The 21,198-nt window shown below is 45.3% G+C and overlaps 1 protein-coding gene across 1 annotated transcript in view; it reads left to right on the top strand.

Moving 5' to 3' along the window:
- The first annotated feature begins 1,541 nt into the window (after window positions 1–1,541).
- The window catches only part of LOC146355582 (complement factor B-like), a 38,077-nt gene continuing 18,420 nt past the window's right edge, over window positions 1,542–21,198 (top strand). Inside the window, exons 1-6 of the mRNA XM_084830736.1 lie at window positions 1,542–1,685; window positions 11,875–12,081; window positions 15,155–15,340; window positions 15,953–16,126; window positions 18,311–18,406; window positions 19,621–19,757. Coding sequence (XP_084686862.1) covers window positions 1,628–1,685; window positions 11,875–12,081; window positions 15,155–15,340; window positions 15,953–16,126; window positions 18,311–18,406; window positions 19,621–19,757 — 858 coding nt within the window. The 5' untranslated portion in view covers window positions 1,542–1,627. The remainder of the gene's footprint in view (window positions 1,686–11,874; window positions 12,082–15,154; window positions 15,341–15,952; window positions 16,127–18,310; window positions 18,407–19,620; window positions 19,758–21,198) is intronic.

Raw genomic sequence — 21,198 nt, 5'->3', positions numbered from 1 at the left:
AGGAGCAGCTATTACCAGCTCCGGTTGGTACATCATCTATGCTATTTCCTGGACAGCGATAGCCTGGCCACTGTAGTCCATGCATTGGTAACTTGTGTTTAGATTTCTGTAATGGGCTTTATGTATGGCCAACCTTGTGCTGGATCCAGAAGCTGCAACTGGTGCAGTTTGTGATGACCAGGGTGCTGAGTGGAGCGCCTGGCTGTGCACATATGACCCCACGGTTGAAGCAGCTGCACTGGCCACCTATTTGCTACCGAGCCAGGTTCAAGGTCTTGCTGTTGGCATATATAGCCCTGAATAACATAGGACCAGGTCACTGAATATAGGTCTGTGTGACTGCTAAAATCACCAGAGGAGGCCTTTCTGATTGAACGAGCAGCGGATTGCCATGTGATGGCAACCCTGAAGCAGGCCTTCCTGTTGGCACCTCTGGAATACCCTCTGCCTTGGTATTTGGGAGGTACCAACCGTGGTGTGTTTTTTAGGTGCCTGTTAAAGACCCAGCTCTTTACCTAAGCCCTTCCTGAATGATTGTGTTGCCCAGTTAGTTTGTTTAGTGCTTACTCTGTTTTGGTTTTAAATATTTTAAGCATTTTAATTGTTGAGCTTTTATGTTTATTAAGATTATTTTAATTTTTGATTTCAGAAACTGCTTAGATATATTTTTAGATGTGGCAAGTGGTATATAAATTGATTAAATAAAGTCAATAAATATATTCTGGGATCAAGTGGCAAACTGACTTAAAGCATTTGGTTAACTGAATGCAAAATTTCGATCCCAAATGTTCTTGCTTTGCTACATGTCCAACCAACCAACAGTGGATAAATCTTTAACTCCATGCCACAAAAAGCTACACCTGCTAATTTAACGTACTGTTTTCTGTATATCAGACCTCTGCTGGGAAGGTCATGCTGGCGGGGGGTATGCACGTGTGTGCGTTTTTCTGTCCACTTGGCGACCCTGATTTGGTAATTACCCTGATTCAGAAGAATTGAAACTTCATACTGTGCGCCTCGCCTACCCTGTCACCTGACAGCCACAAGTGTTTAGCAATCTTTTTAAGTTCATTCGTGTTGAAAAAAAATAGAGGAAGTTTAGTGTCATTTAGCTGGGTCAATATTGGAATGTTAGAAAACCAAATACAGGGGGAGGTGCAGGAATTGGGTCACGACTGTGGGGAAACTCTCCATGCTCATGGGGCTGAAGTTAGCCACATCACCTAGCAATACCGGGGAGCTGGCCGATCCCTGGCCAGTAATCCTCTGCAAGCTGACCATTCCAAAACTCATGTGTAATGCGTCTATGCTGGGGATTTCCCTGCTTCACTTTCTTCCCTTCCTGCCTTCAAGACATTTGGGTTTCTCCCTATTTCCTTCCCTCAGGGGTGACTGGATTTCTGTCCACCTGCAGGCCAAAATTATCCTCACCCCTCCCCATGCCACCCTGGAGTTGCTTAATGTTTATGCCATTTCCCAAAACTCAGCTGCTTTCTCGGGGTGGGGTTAGCCAACAACTAGCCTGTGAAGAGGAAGACCAAAGTTTCACTAGTAGCAGAACTGTACTGGCGCTGCCACTATAGAAACAGCAGAGAGGCTGAAAGACAAACAGAAGAAAGAACCAGAAATGCAGCGACTTCACCAGCTTTTCTCCATCCTTGTTGCCCTTGGGGCATTTTATACAGGTAAGAGAACATATCGCAGAGCCAGCTACAGAGGGATTCCAGTGCTGCAAGCTTCCCTCACAGCAGTGCACTGCCTAATTGTACTTGGTGATGCCTTGAGAGGAAAAACCCTAGAGCCTCGTTTCTGTTTGAGATAATGCGAGCATAATTCATTCTGGATATTTGTTCTGATGTAGAACATCTGAAAAGACTTTGAAATCCTTTTTGAAGTTTTCCTGTCTGAACATTAGGTTGTATCCAATATTAGTTTAATTTGTCTCATTCAATTAAATGGGTCTACCTTACGTAGGGCTATCATTCGATACAACCTATTGCTGTTGAATATGCCTGAGATTTTTTCTGAATTCTCACTTGCCCAATATTTGGTTCCTGTATTTGATATTCTACCAATAATTACTTAGGCTGCAATCTTATACACATTTACCTGGGAGTACATCCAACTGAACTTAATGGGGTTTATTTCTAAGTAAACATATATAGGATTGCACTTTCATTTTCTGTGGAAGTATTGAATAGATTATATGTAATACTATTTAGTATCTGGCAAGATTTAATAATGATGTTAGTATTTGATAACTGACATGCAATGGTATTAGTATCTGACAACATGTCTGATTTCATATATAATGTCTACCAAACCCTACCACGAATAATCAAGAGAAATTGTGTAGAACAATTTAATTTTTTAAAGAAAAAATAATCATGTTCAAAATTAAATTTTGAAATTTGAATTCAAATGTTCACACTTAAAATTTGAATGACAAAATTGGAAAATTAGACTATTTGCAAATATGCATTTCAGCCCTGTTCTAATGCTTCAGAGCCATTTCAAATGTTGCAGAATTCCTGCGTGAGATCACTTAGGAATTGAGTGTGTAACCTACCTGCGTCTATTGTACACATGCTTCTTTATGTGTACGTATGCTGGGTAGTAATCATTAGCTGTGACCCAATGCATGTATTCTGGACAAACTACACATAGTGGGTTGCAGGTTATGAGGCAGTATAGAAATATAATAAATGAGCTTCGGCTATGGGGTGGTATAGAAATCTAATAAATGAAATGAATTCCTACATGGAAGAGGTTTCTGCATAAGATTCTTATAATGGTTGGAGCAGCCCTCTGATGTTCACTGGGGCCCCCCTTTCCCTCAGACATCAAGGACCTAAACTTGTATTTTGGCCGTGCCACCTCAGACTCCAGCTGGAGCCTTAAATGCTTGAATAGTTTTTCGTACAAATAATGTAATAGAGAAAGGTTCTAGCCCAGCTTTCTACAACCTGGTCCCTGCCAGACATGGACTTTCAGTCCCATCAGCCCTGGCCAGCATCACCTATGGTCAGGAATGTTGGGAGTTGTAGTCCAAACTAACTGGAGGGCACTAGGTTGGGGCAGGAGGTTTTGGGGATGATTATTTTTTAGGTTGAGGAGCATTCTCTTATGTAAAACCACTTTATTTATTTATTTATTTATTACATTTATATCCTGACTTTTTTCCTCCTTAAGGAACCCAAGGTGGCATACATAGTCTTCCTCCTCCTCCTCCTCCGTTTTATCCTCACAACAACAACCCTGTGAGGTGGGTTGGGCTGAGAGTCTGTGACTGGCCCAAAGTCACCCAGTGAGCTTCCATGGCTGAGTGGGGACTAGAACCCAGATCTCCCGGCTCCCAGTCCAACACTAGCCACTACACCACACTGGCTCTCCATCTGCATCTACACCCTGAAGTGATACACTCCAGACACAGGGTTAGCACCTCAGCAAGGACTAGGCTGAGGCCTTCTACAATTAGGGATGAAGCCTTTGGTGTCTACCTTTTGTGTGTGATCATTTTTGTTTGTTTGTTTGTTTGTTTGTTTGATTTGTACCCCACCTTTCTACCAAGAAAAGTGGTGCTCAATGCATGCTGTATTGCTTTTTTTTCTTTTTTTTTGAAGGGAAACAAAAAAGGATTGTATATTTTTTGTTCTGTGGTTTTCTAATGAAAGTGAAAAGGTAGCACAGTACAGGGCTGGATTTCAACTTTACTGTCTTAGGGCATAAGTAACTTTAAGAACCCCTTCATGGATCACTGCCTTGTTGTGGCGAAGGGGCTTGTGTAACTCAGTGAAGCCATAAGCTATGCCGTGCAGGGCCACCCAAGACGGACAGGTCATGGCAGAGAGTTCTGACAAAATGTGGTCCACTGGAGAAGGAAATGGCAACCCACTCCAGTATTCTTGCCAAGAAAACCCCATGGAACGTATCACAAGGCTAAAAGAGATGACGCCGGAAGATGAGCCCCTCAGGTCGGAAGGTGTCCAATATGCTACTGGGGAAGAGCAGAGGGTATTTCCAAGTAGCGCCAGAAAGAGTGAAGCGGCTGGGCCAAACCCGAAAGGACACTCAGCTGTGGATGTGTCTGGTGGTGAAAAGAAAATCCGATGCTGTAAAGAACAATATTGTTTAGGAACCTGGAATGTCAGATCAATGAATCAAGGTAAGCTGGAGGTGGTCAAACATGAGATGGCAAGATTGAACATCGACATCTTGGGAATCAGCGAACTAAAATGGACAGGCATGGGCGAATTTAATTCAGGTGACCATCATATCTACTATTGTGGGCAAGAATCCCTTAGAAGAAATGGAGTAGCACTCATAGTCAACAAAAGGGTGGGAAAAGCAGTACTGGGGTACAATCTTAAAAATGATAGAATGATCTCAGTACGAATCCAAGGCAAACCATTCAACATCACAGTAATTCAAGTCTATGCCCCAACCACTGAGGCCGAAGAAGCTGAGGTTGATCGGTTCTATGAAGACCTCCAACACCTTCTAGAACTAACACCAAAAAAAGATGTCCTCTTCATCATAGGGGATTGGAATGCTAAAGTAGGAAATCAAGAAATCACCGGGATAACAGGCAGGCATGGCCTTGGTGTACAAAATGAAGCAAGACAAAAGCTAATAGAGTTTTGCCAAGAGAACATGCTGATCATAGCAAACACTCTTTTCCAACAGCACAAGAGGCGACTCTACACATGGACGTCACCAGATGGTCAATATCGAAATCAGATTGATTATGTCCTTTGCAGCCAAAGATGGAGAAGCTCCATACAGTCAGTCAAAACAAGACCTGGAGCTGACTGTGGCTCAGATCATGAGCTGCTTCTTGCAAAATTTCGTCTTAAATTGAAGAACATCGGGAAAACCACTAAACCGTTCAGGTATGACCTAAATCATATCGCTGATGAATATACAGTGGAGGTGAGGAATAGATTGAAGGGATTAGACCTGATAGACAGAGTGCCTGAGGAACTATGGACGGAGGTCCGTAACATTGTTCAGGAGGCAGCAACGAAATCCATCCCAAAGAAAAAGAAATGCAAGAAAGCAAAGTGGCTGTCTGATGAGGCTTTACAAGTAGCTCACGAAAGAAGGGAAGCGAAAAGCAAGGGAGAAAGGGGAAGATATACCCAACTGAACGCAGAGTTCCAGAGAATAGCAAGGAGAGACAAGAAGGCCTTCTTAAATGAACAATGCAAAGAAATCGAGGAAAACAACAGAATGGGAAAGACTAGAGATCTCTTCAAGAAAACTGGAGATCTCAAGGGAACGTTTTGTGCAAAGACGGGCATGATAAAGGACAAAGAAGGCAGGGACCTAACAGAAGCAGATGAGATTAAGAAGAGGTGGCAAGAATACACAGAAGAACTATACAGGAAAGATCTGAATGTCCCTGATAGCCATGATAGTGCGGTCACTGAACTTGAGCCGGACATCCTAGAGAGTGAAGTCAAGTGGGCCTTAGGAAGCATTAGTAACAACAAAGCTAGTGGAGATGACAGTATTCCAGCTGAGCTATTTAAAATCCTAGAAGATGATGCTGTTAAAGTGCTGCATTCAATATGTCAACAAATCTGGAACACTCAACAGTGGCCACAAGACTGGAAAAGGTCAGTTTACATTCCAATTCCAAAGAAGGGCAACGCCAAAGAGTGTTCAAACTACCGCACAATTGCGCTCATTTCACATGCCAGCAAGGTGATGCTCAAAATCCTACAAGCTAGGCTTCAGCAGTATGCGAACCGAGAACTACCGGAAGTACAAGCTGGGTTTCGAAGAGGCAGAGGAACTAGAGATCAAATCGCCAACATTCGCTGCATCATGGAGAAAGCAAGAGAATTCCAGAAAAACATCTATTTCTGCTTCATTGACTACGCTAAAGCCTTTGATTGTGTGGATCACAACAAACTCTGGCAAATTCTGAAAGTGATGGGAGTACCAGACCACCTTACCTGTCTCCTGAGAAACCTGTAAGAGGGTCAAGAAGCAACAGTAAGAACCAGACATGGAACAACCGATTGGTTCAAAATTGGGAAAGGAGTACGACAAGGCTGCATATTGTCACCCTGCTTATTTAACTTATATGCAGAGTACATCATGAGAAATGCCGGGTTGGATGAATCAGAGGTCGGAATTAAGATTGCCGGGAGAATTATCAACAACCTCCGATATGCAGACGATACCACCCTAAAGGCAGAAAGCGAAGAGGATCTCAAGAGCCTCTTGTTGAGGGTGAAAGAGGAGAGTGCAAAAGCTGGTTTGAAACTCAACATTAAAAAAACTAAGATCATGGCATCTGGCCCCATCACTTCCTGGCATATAGAAGGGGAAGAAATGGAAGCAGTGACAGATTTTACTTTCTTGGGCTCCAAGATCACCGCAGACGGTGACTGTAGCCATGAAATTAAAAGACGCTTGCTCCTGGGGAGGAAAGCTATGGCCAACCTAGACAGCATAGTAAGAAGCAGAGACATCACCTTGCCGACAAAGGTCCGTCTAATCAAAGCTATGGTTTTCCCAGTAGTAATGTATGGCTGTGAGAGCTGGACTATAAGGAAGGCTGAGCGCCGAAGAATTGATGCTTTCGAACTGTGGTGCTGGAGAAGACTCTTACGAGTCCCCTGGACTGCAAGGAGGTCCAATCAGTCCATCCTAAAGGAAATCAACCCTGAGTGCTCATTGGAAGGACAGATAATGAAGCTGAAGCTCCAATATTTTGGCCACCTAATGCGAAGAGAAAACTCCCTGGAAAAGACCCTGATGCTGGGAAAGACTGAAGGCAAAAGGAGAAGGGGACGGCAGAGGATGAGATGGCTAGATAGCATCACAGATGCAATGAATATGAACTTGAGCACGCTCCGGGAGAGAGCGCAGGACAGGAAGGCCTGGCGTGCTATGGTCCATGGGGTCACGAAGAGTCGGACACGACTGAACGACTGAACAACAACAACAAACTTTAAGAAATGGTGCCATATTAACAAAGACTGGATTAACCATTACGTTAAGTACACTAAACTCCAGGGTCACTGACAAAAACTGGAGCCTCTGCTATGGTTTGGAAATTTCCCAATGTGAAGAATATGTCAATATTGCACCTTCCCTCTTCTTGTGTTAGGGTGGGCTTGCATATGTGCAGTAAACAGTAAAATACTGCATTCAGATTTGGGAGGTATGGGTTCAAATGTGTCCCTAGCCACAAAGTTACTGGGATGCCTAGGGCACGCACAGCCTGAGGCTGGTTCTCATCCTACACTTCCTCATACATATATATATAGGGGATAATTTATATTAAAAAGGGGGTAGTTAGCTGCAAGCCACATTCCTTGATCTTAAAAGCCCTGTCTCTTAGACCACTGGTCTCCAAACCTTTTTGATCACGCACCCCTATCAGTTAAAATTTTTTGAGCATGCCCCCCCAATATATGTATATTAATTTATAAATTATATACATGTACTACTGTACTAATATGTACATTATAAAACATATACAAAAAATAAAAATTAAAAAGGATGAGATAAAGATGGAATAAACAGCATTTTTTATGTTATTAACGGTACAAAACCCCTTTTTGCTCTCACATAAAAATGATTGTTAATAATATTTTTTAGTGAGAGCAATGTGATTGAATATGCTTCATTATTTTTGAAAATCTTGGTTTAACACTTTGTGGTACAGCAATTCGAAGGTCTGATTCTAAGTTCAGTTTATTTCAATACTTGGTTTTAATGGCTGTCATAGCTGGGGGAAAAACACCTCACCAAGATATGTAAATCCAAATGGAAGAAGTGCATCTTCGGCTACACTTACTAAATCATAATACTCATTTTTCAATCCCATCCACCAATTGTGCAAAGGTTTTTGTTGAAATTCAGCTACTACATTTCCATCTTCCCTGATGTCAATCAGTTGTTCTTGCAAAGTAATCGGAAGGTGTTGCATTTTTATATTAACAAATGGGTTCAAAACCCACTGAAACTCTTCGTTTGGAAGATTTTTAAACAGGTTAGAAAATTCCTAGGGTTTTTTTTTTACCTCGTAATGTGGCCGATGAAGAGCTCGTACTAGGAGTAGGAGAAGCGTCAGCTCTGCCATTTTCTTGTTGGTCGCTTGTGCTCACATCATTAGTATTATATTCAATCCGCGGTTTCTTTGCAGGAATCTTTTTAAGCCACTTGTCCATTTTGTGAGGGTTAGTTTAGTTAAAACTAGATAATCTGTAAGTGCACTTAACTGGGCACTCATCGTTGCGATACGCTGACGATTGAGAGAGGGCGCCACTGTCAACTTGCAAGGAGGGGAAAGGCGGGCTTGGCCGGGCTCCTGCCTGCGCCAGAGCCAGGAATCCTGGGCTCCTTCACACAGAGCTTTTATGCTGCAATTGAGATCGCTCAGTCACAGACGTTTGTGGGCTTTTTACATGAAGCCGTGACCGTCCTGGGCATCTCCTGCACTAAGTGCCCCTTGTTCCGTTTTTAAATAGATCTCAGACAATCAGCTATCAAATTACCCCGTTGTGTTCAGCTTCAGTTCCCTCTGTGAAAAGCGTAAAAGCAGCAAGAAGAGGAGTGAGATCAGTGAAAGATAATGGAAGATTCAGATACGGGGGTTAGGGGGGAAAGGAAACGGGTGAAAAAGGGAGTCGTCGTGATCCTGCATTTAAAGCGGAAGCAGAAAGCCCCGTTTTAAGTGCGGGATTTTAGGCTGGTGCAGAGATGCCCTTGGTCACACCCTGCACAGAGTCCCCGCTCCTTGGCCGACTGGCGGCTTGGCCTGGGCTGTTAACCCTTCCCGCTCTCCCTCGGCAGGATGGAAGCTGAGAGGAACGTGCCCGCTTCCTTCTCGGATTCATTCTGCAAAAGGAGAGTGGGAGGGTTAATCTCCTTCCCACTCTCCTTCGGCAGGAAGGCAGCTGCTCCGGTGCCACGGCCCGAGCAAGCAACTGTGCCTTCCTCTGCTGTGCCTGGCAGAGCCTGGCGCGGTTGCTCTTGGTGGCAGCAGCAGAGGCAGGATAGGACTGGAGCCGAGTGAGAAACGCCATGGAGCTTCCCTCGTGGATCCCGTCCCATCCTGCTGCTGCCGCCGCCACCGCCGCCATTGCACACAGCGGCAGCTCGTAGGAGCAGCGGGAGGCTCCTCAATTATCAGGCGGGTCGCGCACCCCAGTGAATCATCTTGCACACCCCCTGGGGTGCGCGCACCCCACTTGGGAGACCGCTGTTCTACACAAGGCTGTTAATCGACAATTGGCTGTATCTACTTTCAGTTTTATCGTAGAACTGAGATCCAACTACTACCCGAGGAGCAGTTTCTTTCCTGCTTTTCCACTACATAACCTCTAGTTGGTGCTGTAGGACAGCAGAACAGCGCAAATACACATGAGGAAATTGCGTTTTCTTTCACTTTCACAATTAAATGCTGCATTTTCCCTGCTCTTAAAAAAAATTGCCAAAAGTGTTGGTTAGACACAGAAGCAAAACTGGTAAATAAATGTGTCATGTAGAAGAGCCCTGGGTGTGAGTTCTGAGGAGATTCTTACTGAGTGTAGTCAGAGGGAGACTGAGAGACGTGTCGCACACTTTATGCAACTCCATCCACTCCCATTTTGTTGCTTAGAGACTTCGTTGCTTAGAGAATTGTATACCTAACAGAGTTATTCCTCTTGCTTTATCCCCGCCCTTTTAAATAAGTCCTAGCTGCTCTCCCCCCCCCCCATTCTAGTAAGTTGCCCACTGGTTGTTTCCTATACCTCCTTTCAAGAAGCTTGGCGACTAGTAGGCTAGAGGCACCATGCATTATCTCGGGGCTCTGGCATTTGTCCCCCTCATCCATCTCACTAAGGTTTGAACCCTGGTCCCATAGTTCTCTCCACAGCAAGGGGCATCACTGAGATCCAGATGTAACCCCACGTTCTCTACCCTTTCTGTAAGTATTATTGCTTAGTAATGTTTGCAGACGAAGTTGCTCTTAAAGGCAAAGGACCACAGGCCAGAGAAGAGTTGGTAGCTCTATTCCCGACTTTTGATAGCTGCAGGACAGGCAGCCATTTAACTAGTCAAGGGTTCCATCACTGTTCATACTGGAAACAGCTTTACCTGCTGAATTTTTGCTGCTGCTGCTATTATGTTGTTATTCAAAGCACAGAAGCCTTGCCCTCCCCAAAAGAGCAATAGGATAGGGTTAAATATATTTTTTTAATTGCTGTCCAGTTCTGAACCAGTTCTCACCTCTGCCTTCCGTCTGAGCTAAATCTGAGCTTGCTCGCTTTCAAATTAGTGGCAAAGCTGGCTAATTCAGTTAATATTCTCAACCACTCCTTGTTTTCTATAGTCTTTAATTCGTACGATAATTTCATAGTCAGTCTGAGATTTTAGAAGAATTCTAGAAGCAGTTCCTTACCAATGTGTGGTTGCTTCAAAAGGATTCTTCCCATAACAACAGGGCAACTTTGTCTGGCTCAAAATCATCAACAATCATTGTCCTCTCGACTGACAACTTTCCTATGATGTTCGGCAACTATAAGTCAGAGTAGCAATTTCATTGTTTCTTTTCATGTACCTTAATTATGTTTTCTTGAATAAATCTTTCTTTTGTTTAACGGATTTTGTTTGCCCCAGGTTGTTGAAAGCTACAGAGGATTTCCCAGATATTTAAACTATATTACATGGTACAATACAGAGAGTCAGTAGTTTTGAAAGCCACCTGGATTAAATAAGGAAAGTGTACCTAGATCTATGTCAGCTAAGCTGCTGGTTATTGGTGAATCCCCCATCCCTGACCCTTTACTGTCTGGTTGTAAAGGAAGGAGTAAAATTATGGCCTACTCTGCAATCAGACTCCAGAGTAAAATCTGGCTGGTCCTGAGTGTACGTCTCTGCAAGGCAGTTCTTAGAGCTTCACTACACTAGGCTAAAATCCCACATCCTTACTGGGAGTTCTGCTTCCGGATTCTTTGCGGGATTAAGATTTATTTATTTATTTATTTATTTATTTCATTTCTATACCGCCCAATAGCCAAAGATCGGCTCCTTTACATGGGCAGACATGTGCTTTGAATTGGGGAAGTCCTTTCTCGGCAAGTTCTATACGTTTCATTTTACAGCTACGAGATGGTGCTGTGGTTATAGCTCAACTGCGCAATTACACACAGCCAATATATTGGATCAGTATTCCTTATCGGATTATCTCCGATCTTTTTAGAGGAGGGGTAAAGGTCGGAAACCACCTGGGAGGCGCCCTTTACGATGTCCTGTAAAGGACCAGCAATTTCCTGTGAGTGACCGTACACAAGCGTGCAATAAAAGCCTCGTGCAGAAATGCTCTTAGGGCACAATCCTATCACTGCTAGTCAGTGGCAAGATGGCCATAGAATAGGTCCGTTCCTAGAGAACCGACCCCCACCCCCTCCCATGCCGCCTCATAGGCAACATGGATCGGCCCCATGCTCTGTGCTCAGAACAGCAGCGTGGAGCGGGGGAAATGGGGCGTTCCCGGGGGAAGCCCGGGGCGGGGAGGTCAAAAGTGCCGGTACGACACATCCTATTTGTTGTCCGGCTGCCCCTTCCTGCTCTCTGAGGTCCTGCGGCCAGACAGCCTAAATCAAGCTGTCAAGCTGTCAAGCTGCGAAAGCAGGGCGGCAGGAGCAGGGAGGAGATCCCCTCCTCACCGCTCCTCCTGCCCTGCACTGGATAGGTGATCGCCCCCTGGCTCGGAGGCGACCGTTGATCCAAATAGGATTGCTCCCTTAGTGTTGTAAGAGAGTATATAGTCATTAGAGCAAAGTCTGGACTACAACCTGGACAGATAGGTTGTGCTTGCCAATTGTGATCTGAACCCTTTTCATTTCCACATCTGCTTTCCCCCAGATGTGGCCAATGGCGCCTGTGACCCCAAAACAGCCGAGATTGAAGGAGGCACCTACACAGTGCTGGGCAATGGCACAGCACTGCTTTATTCATGCCCAAATGGGAAATACCCATACCCTACGGAGATCCGGACTTGTGAGTTCAACGGGCGGTGGAGCTCCATGGAAAATGCGTACAAAAGGATCATCCACAAGGCCAAGTGTGAAGGTATGAGGGCAGTTGTTCATTTCTAAAGAGACGTCTTGCATTTCAAGCTGGCCTGGAAGCAGTGGTGAAGTTATGTCATTTTACACTCCAGACGTAATGGATTTATAGCCCCCACCCCCTCTCTTATGTTAAAATGTGATAAGCCAGCCCTGCTGCATTTGGGGACCCTCCTGCTCATTCTGCTGAGTGGGGCTCTGGACCTCAGCCCCAAAGTCCTGCAGTGACAGCACCACTGCCTGGAAGCCACACCCTCTAATCTTGCAAGCCCTTCTTCCTAATTTGAGGTGGAATTGTTTCTGGCTGGGGAGTTTTAATGTCAATGGAAATGCATTCTGTATAGGTATCTATGTACATGTTACGTGCATGCACGTGTGTGAGATGTATGTATTTAAAACTGTTTTATCCTGCCTTGAATTGATTTGTTTGCCTGTAACAAATATATTTGTTTGTAATTATGTTTGCTTGTAATACCTCATACCCAACCTTCATCTCAAAGGCTCTCAGAGTGGCTAATGGCAGTTAAAAGAATAACAGAACAGCCTGTAAAAGATTGTAAAAGTAGCAGACCAACAAGATAAAATAAAAGAAATTGACCACTCTCGCATCAGGTTAAAACCACAAACCTTGAAACAGAAGATCTAAAAAGCCTGTGAGAATTAAAAAAAAGTCATCTTGTAACAAAAACACACACACATTAAGCTCAGTGCTGGGGGTGGGGACTCTCCAAGTCCACACAGAGGGTTCCTAGCAGTACCAATCAGAAGGCATTCTGCAGCAATTCCATCTCTTTTTCTTAATGATATCCTGAGACAGAAGTGGCAGGAAGAACTGGTGGGGAAAAAGACAGAAGAAGTGTTGGGAAGACACAAGAGAGTTACAAGAACAAAACAACAATGTCTAGATCCCCTGTAAAATTCTGTGAATGAGGCAGTGCGATGGCACCATAAAAGCCTCATCTGGCAGCAGGTGAGGTGCCCCCACTAAGAAGACTCTGTTCCCAGTCACCATCCTGCTCACCTCTGACAGCAGGGCCCCCTGAAGAAGGGCCTCACAGGAAGGCCCTTATGTTACCAAATATTTATTTATTTAGATAAGGCCCTTTCAGATGCTTGGAAGGGAATACATATTCAGTGACCATGCCTGGAGCTGGGGTGGGGTGGGATTGTGGTGACGGGCTCTGCCCTCAGAATGTGTGAAAGGAGCTATATATTTTTTATCACGCAGGATGATACAGAGGGTGGATACAGATTGTTTTACCACACATTCTGTTTTCATATATTTTAAGCAAAATCTACATCTAGTAAGAACATATGAAGAAGAGCCCTGCTGGATCAAACCAAGGGTCCATCTACTCCAGCATTCTTTTCACACAGTGGCCAACCAGCTGTCGACCAGAAACCCACAAACAGGACACAAGCGCAACAGCACCCTCCCGCCCATGTTCCCCACCAACTGGTGTACTGTACATAGGCATACTGCCTCTGTTACTGGAGGTAGCACATGGGTACAAGTAACCATTGTTAGCCTTCTCCTCCTGCTTATCACTTTCAAGGTGACACAGATGACTGAGCTAACCTGAGATGAGGATGCTCCCCAAATATGCCAAAATCATATATACATTTGTAGTATAGATACACCCAAATTGGCTGCATTCTTATGTAACCTTTTATTCATTATTTTTATACTGTGAATACCCTTTTGGATGCTCCCCAGCCCTGCAGCCAGCTTTCCTTGTTAGGTGGGGCAGCCACGGGGGGGGAGGGGCATTTTTGCAGGGGGCACATTGCGCCAGCCAATCCCACCCCTCAGAGGGCCGGGCCAGGAGAAGAGAAAGGCACTGACTTTCCCCTTCACTCCTCCATGCAGGGAGTGGGCTAACTTACATAATGGACTATGTAAAGGTCAAGGTTACAGGAAATGTAGTATGAACACTGAGAATTAAATTACTGGCTTTTTTTGTTGTTGTTTCATAAGGAAAAAAAGGATGATAAGGATACAGTGAACAAGGGGATACCAAAAGGTTTCTGACCAGAAACCCCGAAAAGCCCTCATGCTGAGCTGCACACATTGGGAAAACCAGAAATTAGGTCTGAGTTACAGCCTAGTTGGCCAGCCAGCTAACTGCAGTGTGCACAGCAGTGTTTCTATTCCTTTAGGGATATTTTCATCCTTTAACATCAAGTACTAGGGAGGAGTCTAACTCTAGCCCATAATACAAAGTTCTAATATATAACTCTTCAAGGGTCATGTTAATATACAGGCTATTTTTTTCAGGATCACTTAAGCAAATTACAGGGTGATTGTGATCATGAAAAATCCACCCTCAATCAGGGGAAGTCTTGAGTGAGCAAACAGAGCTCTTCCAGATGAGGCTTCATTGTGCACTCACCCCGGCTTATTTACTGAATCTTTCAGAGGGTCCTATTCTCACATTGCTCATGTTCTTAAAACAAGCTGTCATTCTTTAAATGGAGGCTGTCATTGTCTGTTATGTCACAAATTAAAAAGACAATCCCACCCCCAATTCCTAGGGGAGGCAAAGCAGAGCTCTAGGGGGTGGGGGGCAGTGCACCCATTTGCCCTCCCCTGGCTACAGAGCTGATGTTCCCTGGCATACATATGTAGGATCCACAACTGATCAGGAAAAATGTTGACCTGGCCTGCTCTTGTGCATTTCAACAGCTGTTGGATCTGCAGGAATCAGCAGGAGAAGCTTTTTGTGGCATGTTTTTTGTCACCTGCTAATGTCCACAGATAAAGCTGGTGCAGGAGCTGGTAAAAAAGAAAAGATGCCAGTTCGACACATCTGATAAGAGCTGAGATTTACTGTGTCTTGGAGCCCTTTTGCTTTTCATGGTGATTTTACCACATCTAAAATGATTGTGAGAATAGGGAATTCTGGCCACCCTCCTCTGCATTTTCAAATGTTGGCAGCCGTGGCCTCAAGGCTGAAATGGCCTCAGAGTGGCAGGACAAGACAGGATTGTGAGGTGGGGGAGGTGCAGGGTGGGTTTGACAGACCATGCAGACAGATAACTAGATCCCTCTTATTGACATTTGCTATTCTTTCCAGTCATCCGCTGCCACAGGCCTCTCGAATTCGAAAATGGCCAGTATGAGCCCCGCCAGCAATACTACAATGTAAGCCAGGAACTGAGGTTTGAGTGCTACCAGGGGTACACAATGCGAGGGTCCCAGATCCGCACCTGTCAGCCCAATGGGAAATGGAGTGGAGAGACAACTATATGTGATGATGGAGGTGAGTTTGATGTTGAGCTGCAGGGAAGATCTGCCAGCTCTTCCTCTTTGGAAAGGGGATAGATGATAAAGATTGGTCTCTTTTTCCCCATCTTTTGGTTCCTTCCACCTACACCCTTCTGCACTTGCTCATTCATCATAAGCTTTGCGAGAACTGAGCCAGATGAAAGCAGAGAAACATGTATGTGCCCTGTTTCTCTTTGAGCTAATATTGATAGCAGGACAAGCCCTTGAGACTTGGAATTTCTATGTTAACTAGATCAGTTTGCAAGGACTCAGCTCTTCCTCTGATATTCCTCTGATACGTCAAGATGTTATTTGCAAGATGTAATCTCTGACTCAGTTAAGAGAGTACAGGTGCAGTTCAGCCTTATAATATGTATTAGCTTCCTTTGCTGCATGGATCAGAAAACAAGAATTTCTGGATTCCTGAAATAACAGAGAGTGTGGATAATTCGGTAAGGTGAAGGAGTGTAACCTTGTATCTTTGGGAGTTTTTTGAGCAATGACAGATATTTTTTACATGCACACAACAGCATGTCTTTACTGTTACACGCATACACTTTAAAATGATTGACAGTTCCATAATTGTGTAATCTCTTCTCCTACCCAGGTGGCCACTGCTCTAACCCTGGTATCCCAATTGGTGCCCTAAAAACTGGCACTGAATACCGGGTAGAATACAAGGTCCGCTACCGCTGTGACAGAGGACTCACTCTCGTGGGGTCCAAAGAACGGACTTGCCTAGAGTCAGAAAACTGGAGTGGATCAGAACCAGAATGTCGATGTGAGTAAATGGGGACGGGTAGCAGGTGGGGTCTGAGATTGGGGGGATAAATCCCAAAAGTGACCATGAGGGGGTTTCCTGTTTACGAAATACATTATCTGGGGATAAGCGCCCTTCATTTCACTTCAGATTTGTTCTTGCTTTCAGGGGTTCAGTCGGAGGAACGGTTCAGATGTATGGTATGGCCATCATGAATGGGCTTCAGGTTTATGCACTCCCTCTTTCCCTTGCCTTGCATGCTCTGATTTCCTTCCTCGCTTCCTGGTTTGAACAAATCATAGTTTGCCAAAAGATGTAAATCAAACTATGTTTTGCCTACAAAACAGAACTGGAAACCTAATTCAAACTGTGGTTTCCAATTCTGTTTTGCACATGTAAGGAAACTATGGTTTGAGGTAAACATCACTTGCCTGATTTATGGCATGGTTTGCTCAAACCAGGGAGGGAATTCGAACACACAAGGGGAGGGGAGGTTTGGGGCAGGTGGGTGAAAGAGTGCATGTCTACCCAAAGCCCACATCAGCCAGTCATGGTTTGGGTATTATATCTGAACTGGGTGAGAAAGCGAAGGGAAATAGTCCATTTCATCTGGTAAGATAAGGGGCCTTTAACCTGCATCTAGGGTTGTGCATAGACCACAAGATTCATTTTGGACCTGATCCCGCAATTTAGAAAATAGCCCAATTCTCCTCAGACCAATTCAGAGGCCACCCAATTTGAATTGGGGGCCAAATCCAAACCCCAATTCCCATCTCCTTACCTGGGTGTTTTTCTTCTAAGGACAGCTTGAGAAGAAATGTATCCATTTTTTCAGACACATTCTCTCTCCCTCCAAATCTGGATTGCTCAGAATGCTTCGGGAGGGTTCAGATTCAGGCTTGGTCTAATTTGGAGGCCCCGAACTTCAATTCAGACACCTCACAAATCTTTCCAAATCAGCCCAGTTTGGTATTGGGTTCAGCCAAATCCAGCGTACACCGCTGCCTGCGTCTTTTTCATCCAGGATCCCAATAATAATAGTAGGTTTGATACCCCATGTGGGTGGAGTTCATGGTTCCATAAAGAAACACAATGAACAATTCATGAATGACCTACAAACATAGGAAGGGCATGGCATATGGCTGAAACACACTGGTATTCTTTGTCCATGGAGAGTGCCCACTAGGAGAGGATCATAGCTCAATGTGAGAGCACATGCCTGGCATGAAAAGGGTTCCAGCTTCAATCCCTGGCATTCCCCAGTTAAAAAAGGGGGCAGTAGCAGGTGATGGGAAAAGAACCCTTCTCAGCCTGGGAGCTGGAGAACTGTTGCTAGGCAAAATAGATAATATCGGGCTAGGTAGACACCAATTCTGGCCTGGTGTGTGGCAGCTTTCTATGCACGTGTGATGAGCCAGGACAGAAAAAGCCCAACTGGAGTACAGTGAGAGAAACCGAGAGAAAAGGCCCAACTGGAGTACAGTGAGAGAAAAGGTGCAACTGGAGGAGTACAGTGAGAGAAAAGGCCCAACTGGAGGAGTACAGTAATCCAGAAAGGGGTTTACTGCTTCAGCATCAGAAGCAGTCTGTCACACCTCAGGCAAGGGTCAGGCTCTAGGCAAGAAGGCAGGTTCCAGGACCCAGGATGATTCAGTCCAAGCGGGCCATAACAAAGTGCATGGGCCAAACCAGGCAGGGGTTGAGTATCAAGGCAGCAATAGGCAGTCAAGAGGGCCAGATGCAGTCTAGCCCATTAAGAAGGCAGGGGTCAAGTTCCAAGGGAGCAGGCTGAAGGAGCGAACCATTAAAAGGGTTACATTGGTAGAGGAGAGGGCAAGCTCCCAGGACTCAGCCCCGCCCCACCGCCATCTCCTTAGCATTGTATCGTCACCCTTTCCACACTGAAGCCCTTTAGTGCTACCGAGGCCTACCGCTTTTCCACAATCAGCCAGGAGCGAAATTAAAATGGAGGTTCCTCACAGCAATTCATGTAGCACAAAAACAGCCCCATGGTCAAGATCCTTCTTCAGTGTTTATTCACAAGTAATCCCCATTCAGCAAAGCAAACTGCTCCTCTTCCCCCACTCCCTGCCAACTATCCTTTCAACCCCTGCTCTGGTTTGCACCAGAATGTTATATATTTAGTTGTGTGAACAAGCTCTTATACTCCTGTTCCTAATTCTGTCTCCCCATTTTCCTTCTCAGACCCGTACACCTTTGACACTCCAGAAGAAGTTGCCTCCAAGTTCATCTCGTCCCTCACTGAAGTTGCCGAGTCCTCGGATCCTGATAAAAATGTTTGTAAGTTTTTGTGAATGGTGTGTGGCTTGATGCAAGGACCCCCTCCCCCTGGCATAGAACAAGGGACATCATAATATTGTTAGATGCCCCCCACTTCCCTTAGTGGTAAGATATTCCAGGGTAGTGCCACTGGCATTACTTTCCTTTCCTGTGGAAGAGAGAGCACTGGAAACGTTTCTTTGTTTTGTTTTAAAATTACCTCTCCTTTCCTCAAAAGTTCAAGAAAGTGAACAAATGCTCACTAGAAACATCACAGTGAAACAATTGGGTGTATAGGTAGTGTTTTCTTTGTTTACAAATCTAAAAGGAGAGCATAAGTTGAGTATAAGTGGAAGCAAATAGCTGGTATTCCTACAAGGCAGAAGATCCCACCGATAGCAATTTGGATTGCCCTGACTTGGCTGTGCCTCCAGTTTTAGCTAACTTCATTTAGAAACACTGTTCTCTCTCTCTGTCTCTCTCTCTCTCCCCCCCCCGCTCTCTCTCTCTCTCTCCCCCCCCCCCCCGCTCTCTCTCTCTCTCTCCCCCGCCCCATCTCTTCTCACACACACATCTGCCCCTTCCCTGCAGCTGAAGGGATCTCACCTTCTCCATCCATGGTGGGCATCTCATTCAAAAACACAAGGAGGTGGCCACTAGTGGGATCTGCAACAAAAGGTTGCAGCATGGAGTGCTCCTGTTCAGGGTTCCAGCTGATCAACCATGCCCTCCTGCACAATATTCCATTCCCCTTCCCACCTGGTTTTCCATTCCTCCACCCCCCCAGTCAGCATTCTATGATCATGCTCAATCCTAATTGGGCTGTTTTGGGGGATTCCCCCCCCCTGGTTTTCCATTCCTCCACCCCCCCAGTCAGCATTCTGTGATCATGCTCAATCCTAATTGGGCTGTTTTGGGGGATTCCCCCCCCCCAAAGGTGTTGTTGTTTTTTCCTAAAGATGTTTTGTACTTCTGCATACCTTGGGTTTCTCCCAAGCCAGCTGATACTTCCCTCCTGTGTGTGGTTAGTGCTCCTTTGGCTACATAAGCAATGACACTCACAAGTGAACATTGGAAACAGAGGGAATTATGATGAGAGGGAACCTCTGTAGGCCAGATTGGGACCTCTGGCAGGCTGGATTAGGCCCACAGGCTGAGAGTTTAAGACCGCTGGTGTAGATGCTGGATGAGGCTGGGAAAACCACCCCTGATCTCTGGTTCTATTCTCCCCACAGCTGCTACAGAGAAGCGTAGAATCAAGATTGAAGCAGGTGGCTCAATGAACATCTACATTGTCCTTGATGCCTCCCAAAGCATTCGCCGGGAGACGTTTGAGAAAGCAAAGAATGCGGCGATCAAACTGATTGAGACGGTGAGGAAGGCTTAGAACCTTATTTGCTCCCCCTTGCCCCAAGATCGTGGCCGCGTTCGACAGTTGTGGGGGTGAAAGAACCCATCATGGATTCTTCCCCTACCCTTAGGTGTGCTGGTTGCGTGACTGCGATTTGCATAATTACCCACAATGCAGCATGGGTTGCAGTCTCATCTGAGCCCAGCAAGCAGCACGATGGGGGTGGCTTCTCACCAGCCCCACAACCCCTACTGCAAGCTGTGGGTCGTAGGGTGGGTAAGAAGCTGCCCCAGCTGTGTGGTGCAGCGGGTTCAGACAACACAGCAACCTGCACTGCATTACAGGTAATTATGCAAATCACGGTTGTGCACCTGGCCTGTACAGGGGTGGGGGAAGAACCCATGATGGGTTCTTTTGCCCCCACAATCATCTGAACCTGGTCTGTAAGCAGTGTAGATGTAAGGCCTACATTCTTGAACAGGATTGCCAACACTTGAAATAAGGTCTAGTATCTGGGTGGGGATTTGTGGGGCAGAGCTCTATGAGTATAGGAAGGGGTGGGTTCCATGAGTGGTATCAGGCTTTGGCAAGGGTTAGGCTCCAGAGAGTCAGGTTCTGGGACCTAGGGAGAGCATGCTTTCAGTCCAAGGGCTTCTCCACACCAGGCTTTTTATCCCACAACTTACTGGAGCTTCTGCTTCTGGATTCTTTGCGGGATTAAGATCGGCTGCTTACACAGGCTGACATAGGGATTTTTTCTGGGACTTTCTTTATCTGCAAGTTCTACTTATTTCATTATACAGCCACTAGATGGCGCTATGTTATTGCGGAACTGCGCAATTTCATACGGCCATTAAAGTGGATTAACATTTATTAGTGCATTATCCCTGACCTTTTAAAACTGGGATAGAAGTCAGAAAGCGCGGGAGACACCCCGGAGGTTGACAATGTTGAGTAAAGGACCCACAAACCTCTGTGAGTAACCAATCACGAGTGTGCAATAAAAGCCTCCAAGTGGGCCAGAAGCAGGTACATGGTCAAAAGATACAGGGTTTGAGTTCCAAGACTCAAAAGGGCTGGAAGTGAGTGCACAGTCAACACTAGGAAAGGGTCAGTTCCAGAGTGGCAGTTGTGGATACTGCTGGGGTAAGAACTAAGCGAGCACCCCTGCTTGAATTGGTGTAACCAAAATGGAGGTGGACACACCTTGATTGTGCTCATATCACCTTGATTCTGCTCATGTCACCAGCCTTACACTGGCTGCTCCCAAGGGATGCCTGAGAATTTTGTTTGGTCCTCGTATTGAAGCAAACTGACCTGATTCACATCACCTGGACTAATCTGTGGCTTGGAATTATCCTTCCTATTCCACACTTCTCTGAATTTTGTGATGTAGTTTTCAGCTTTAAAAACATACGAAAGTCTGCATAAAATTGCATATTTTACCATAAAACATATACAA

This window comes from Heloderma suspectum, chromosome 2, assembly GCF_057233095.1.
Source record: "Heloderma suspectum isolate Gila_16-S chromosome 2, 16-S_ref, whole genome shotgun sequence".
NCBI classification, from domain to species: domain Eukaryota; kingdom Metazoa; phylum Chordata; class Lepidosauria; order Squamata; family Helodermatidae; genus Heloderma; species Heloderma suspectum.
The sequence above is the reverse complement of the archived record's forward strand: the minus strand, read 5'-3'. Positions and strand labels throughout refer to the sequence as shown.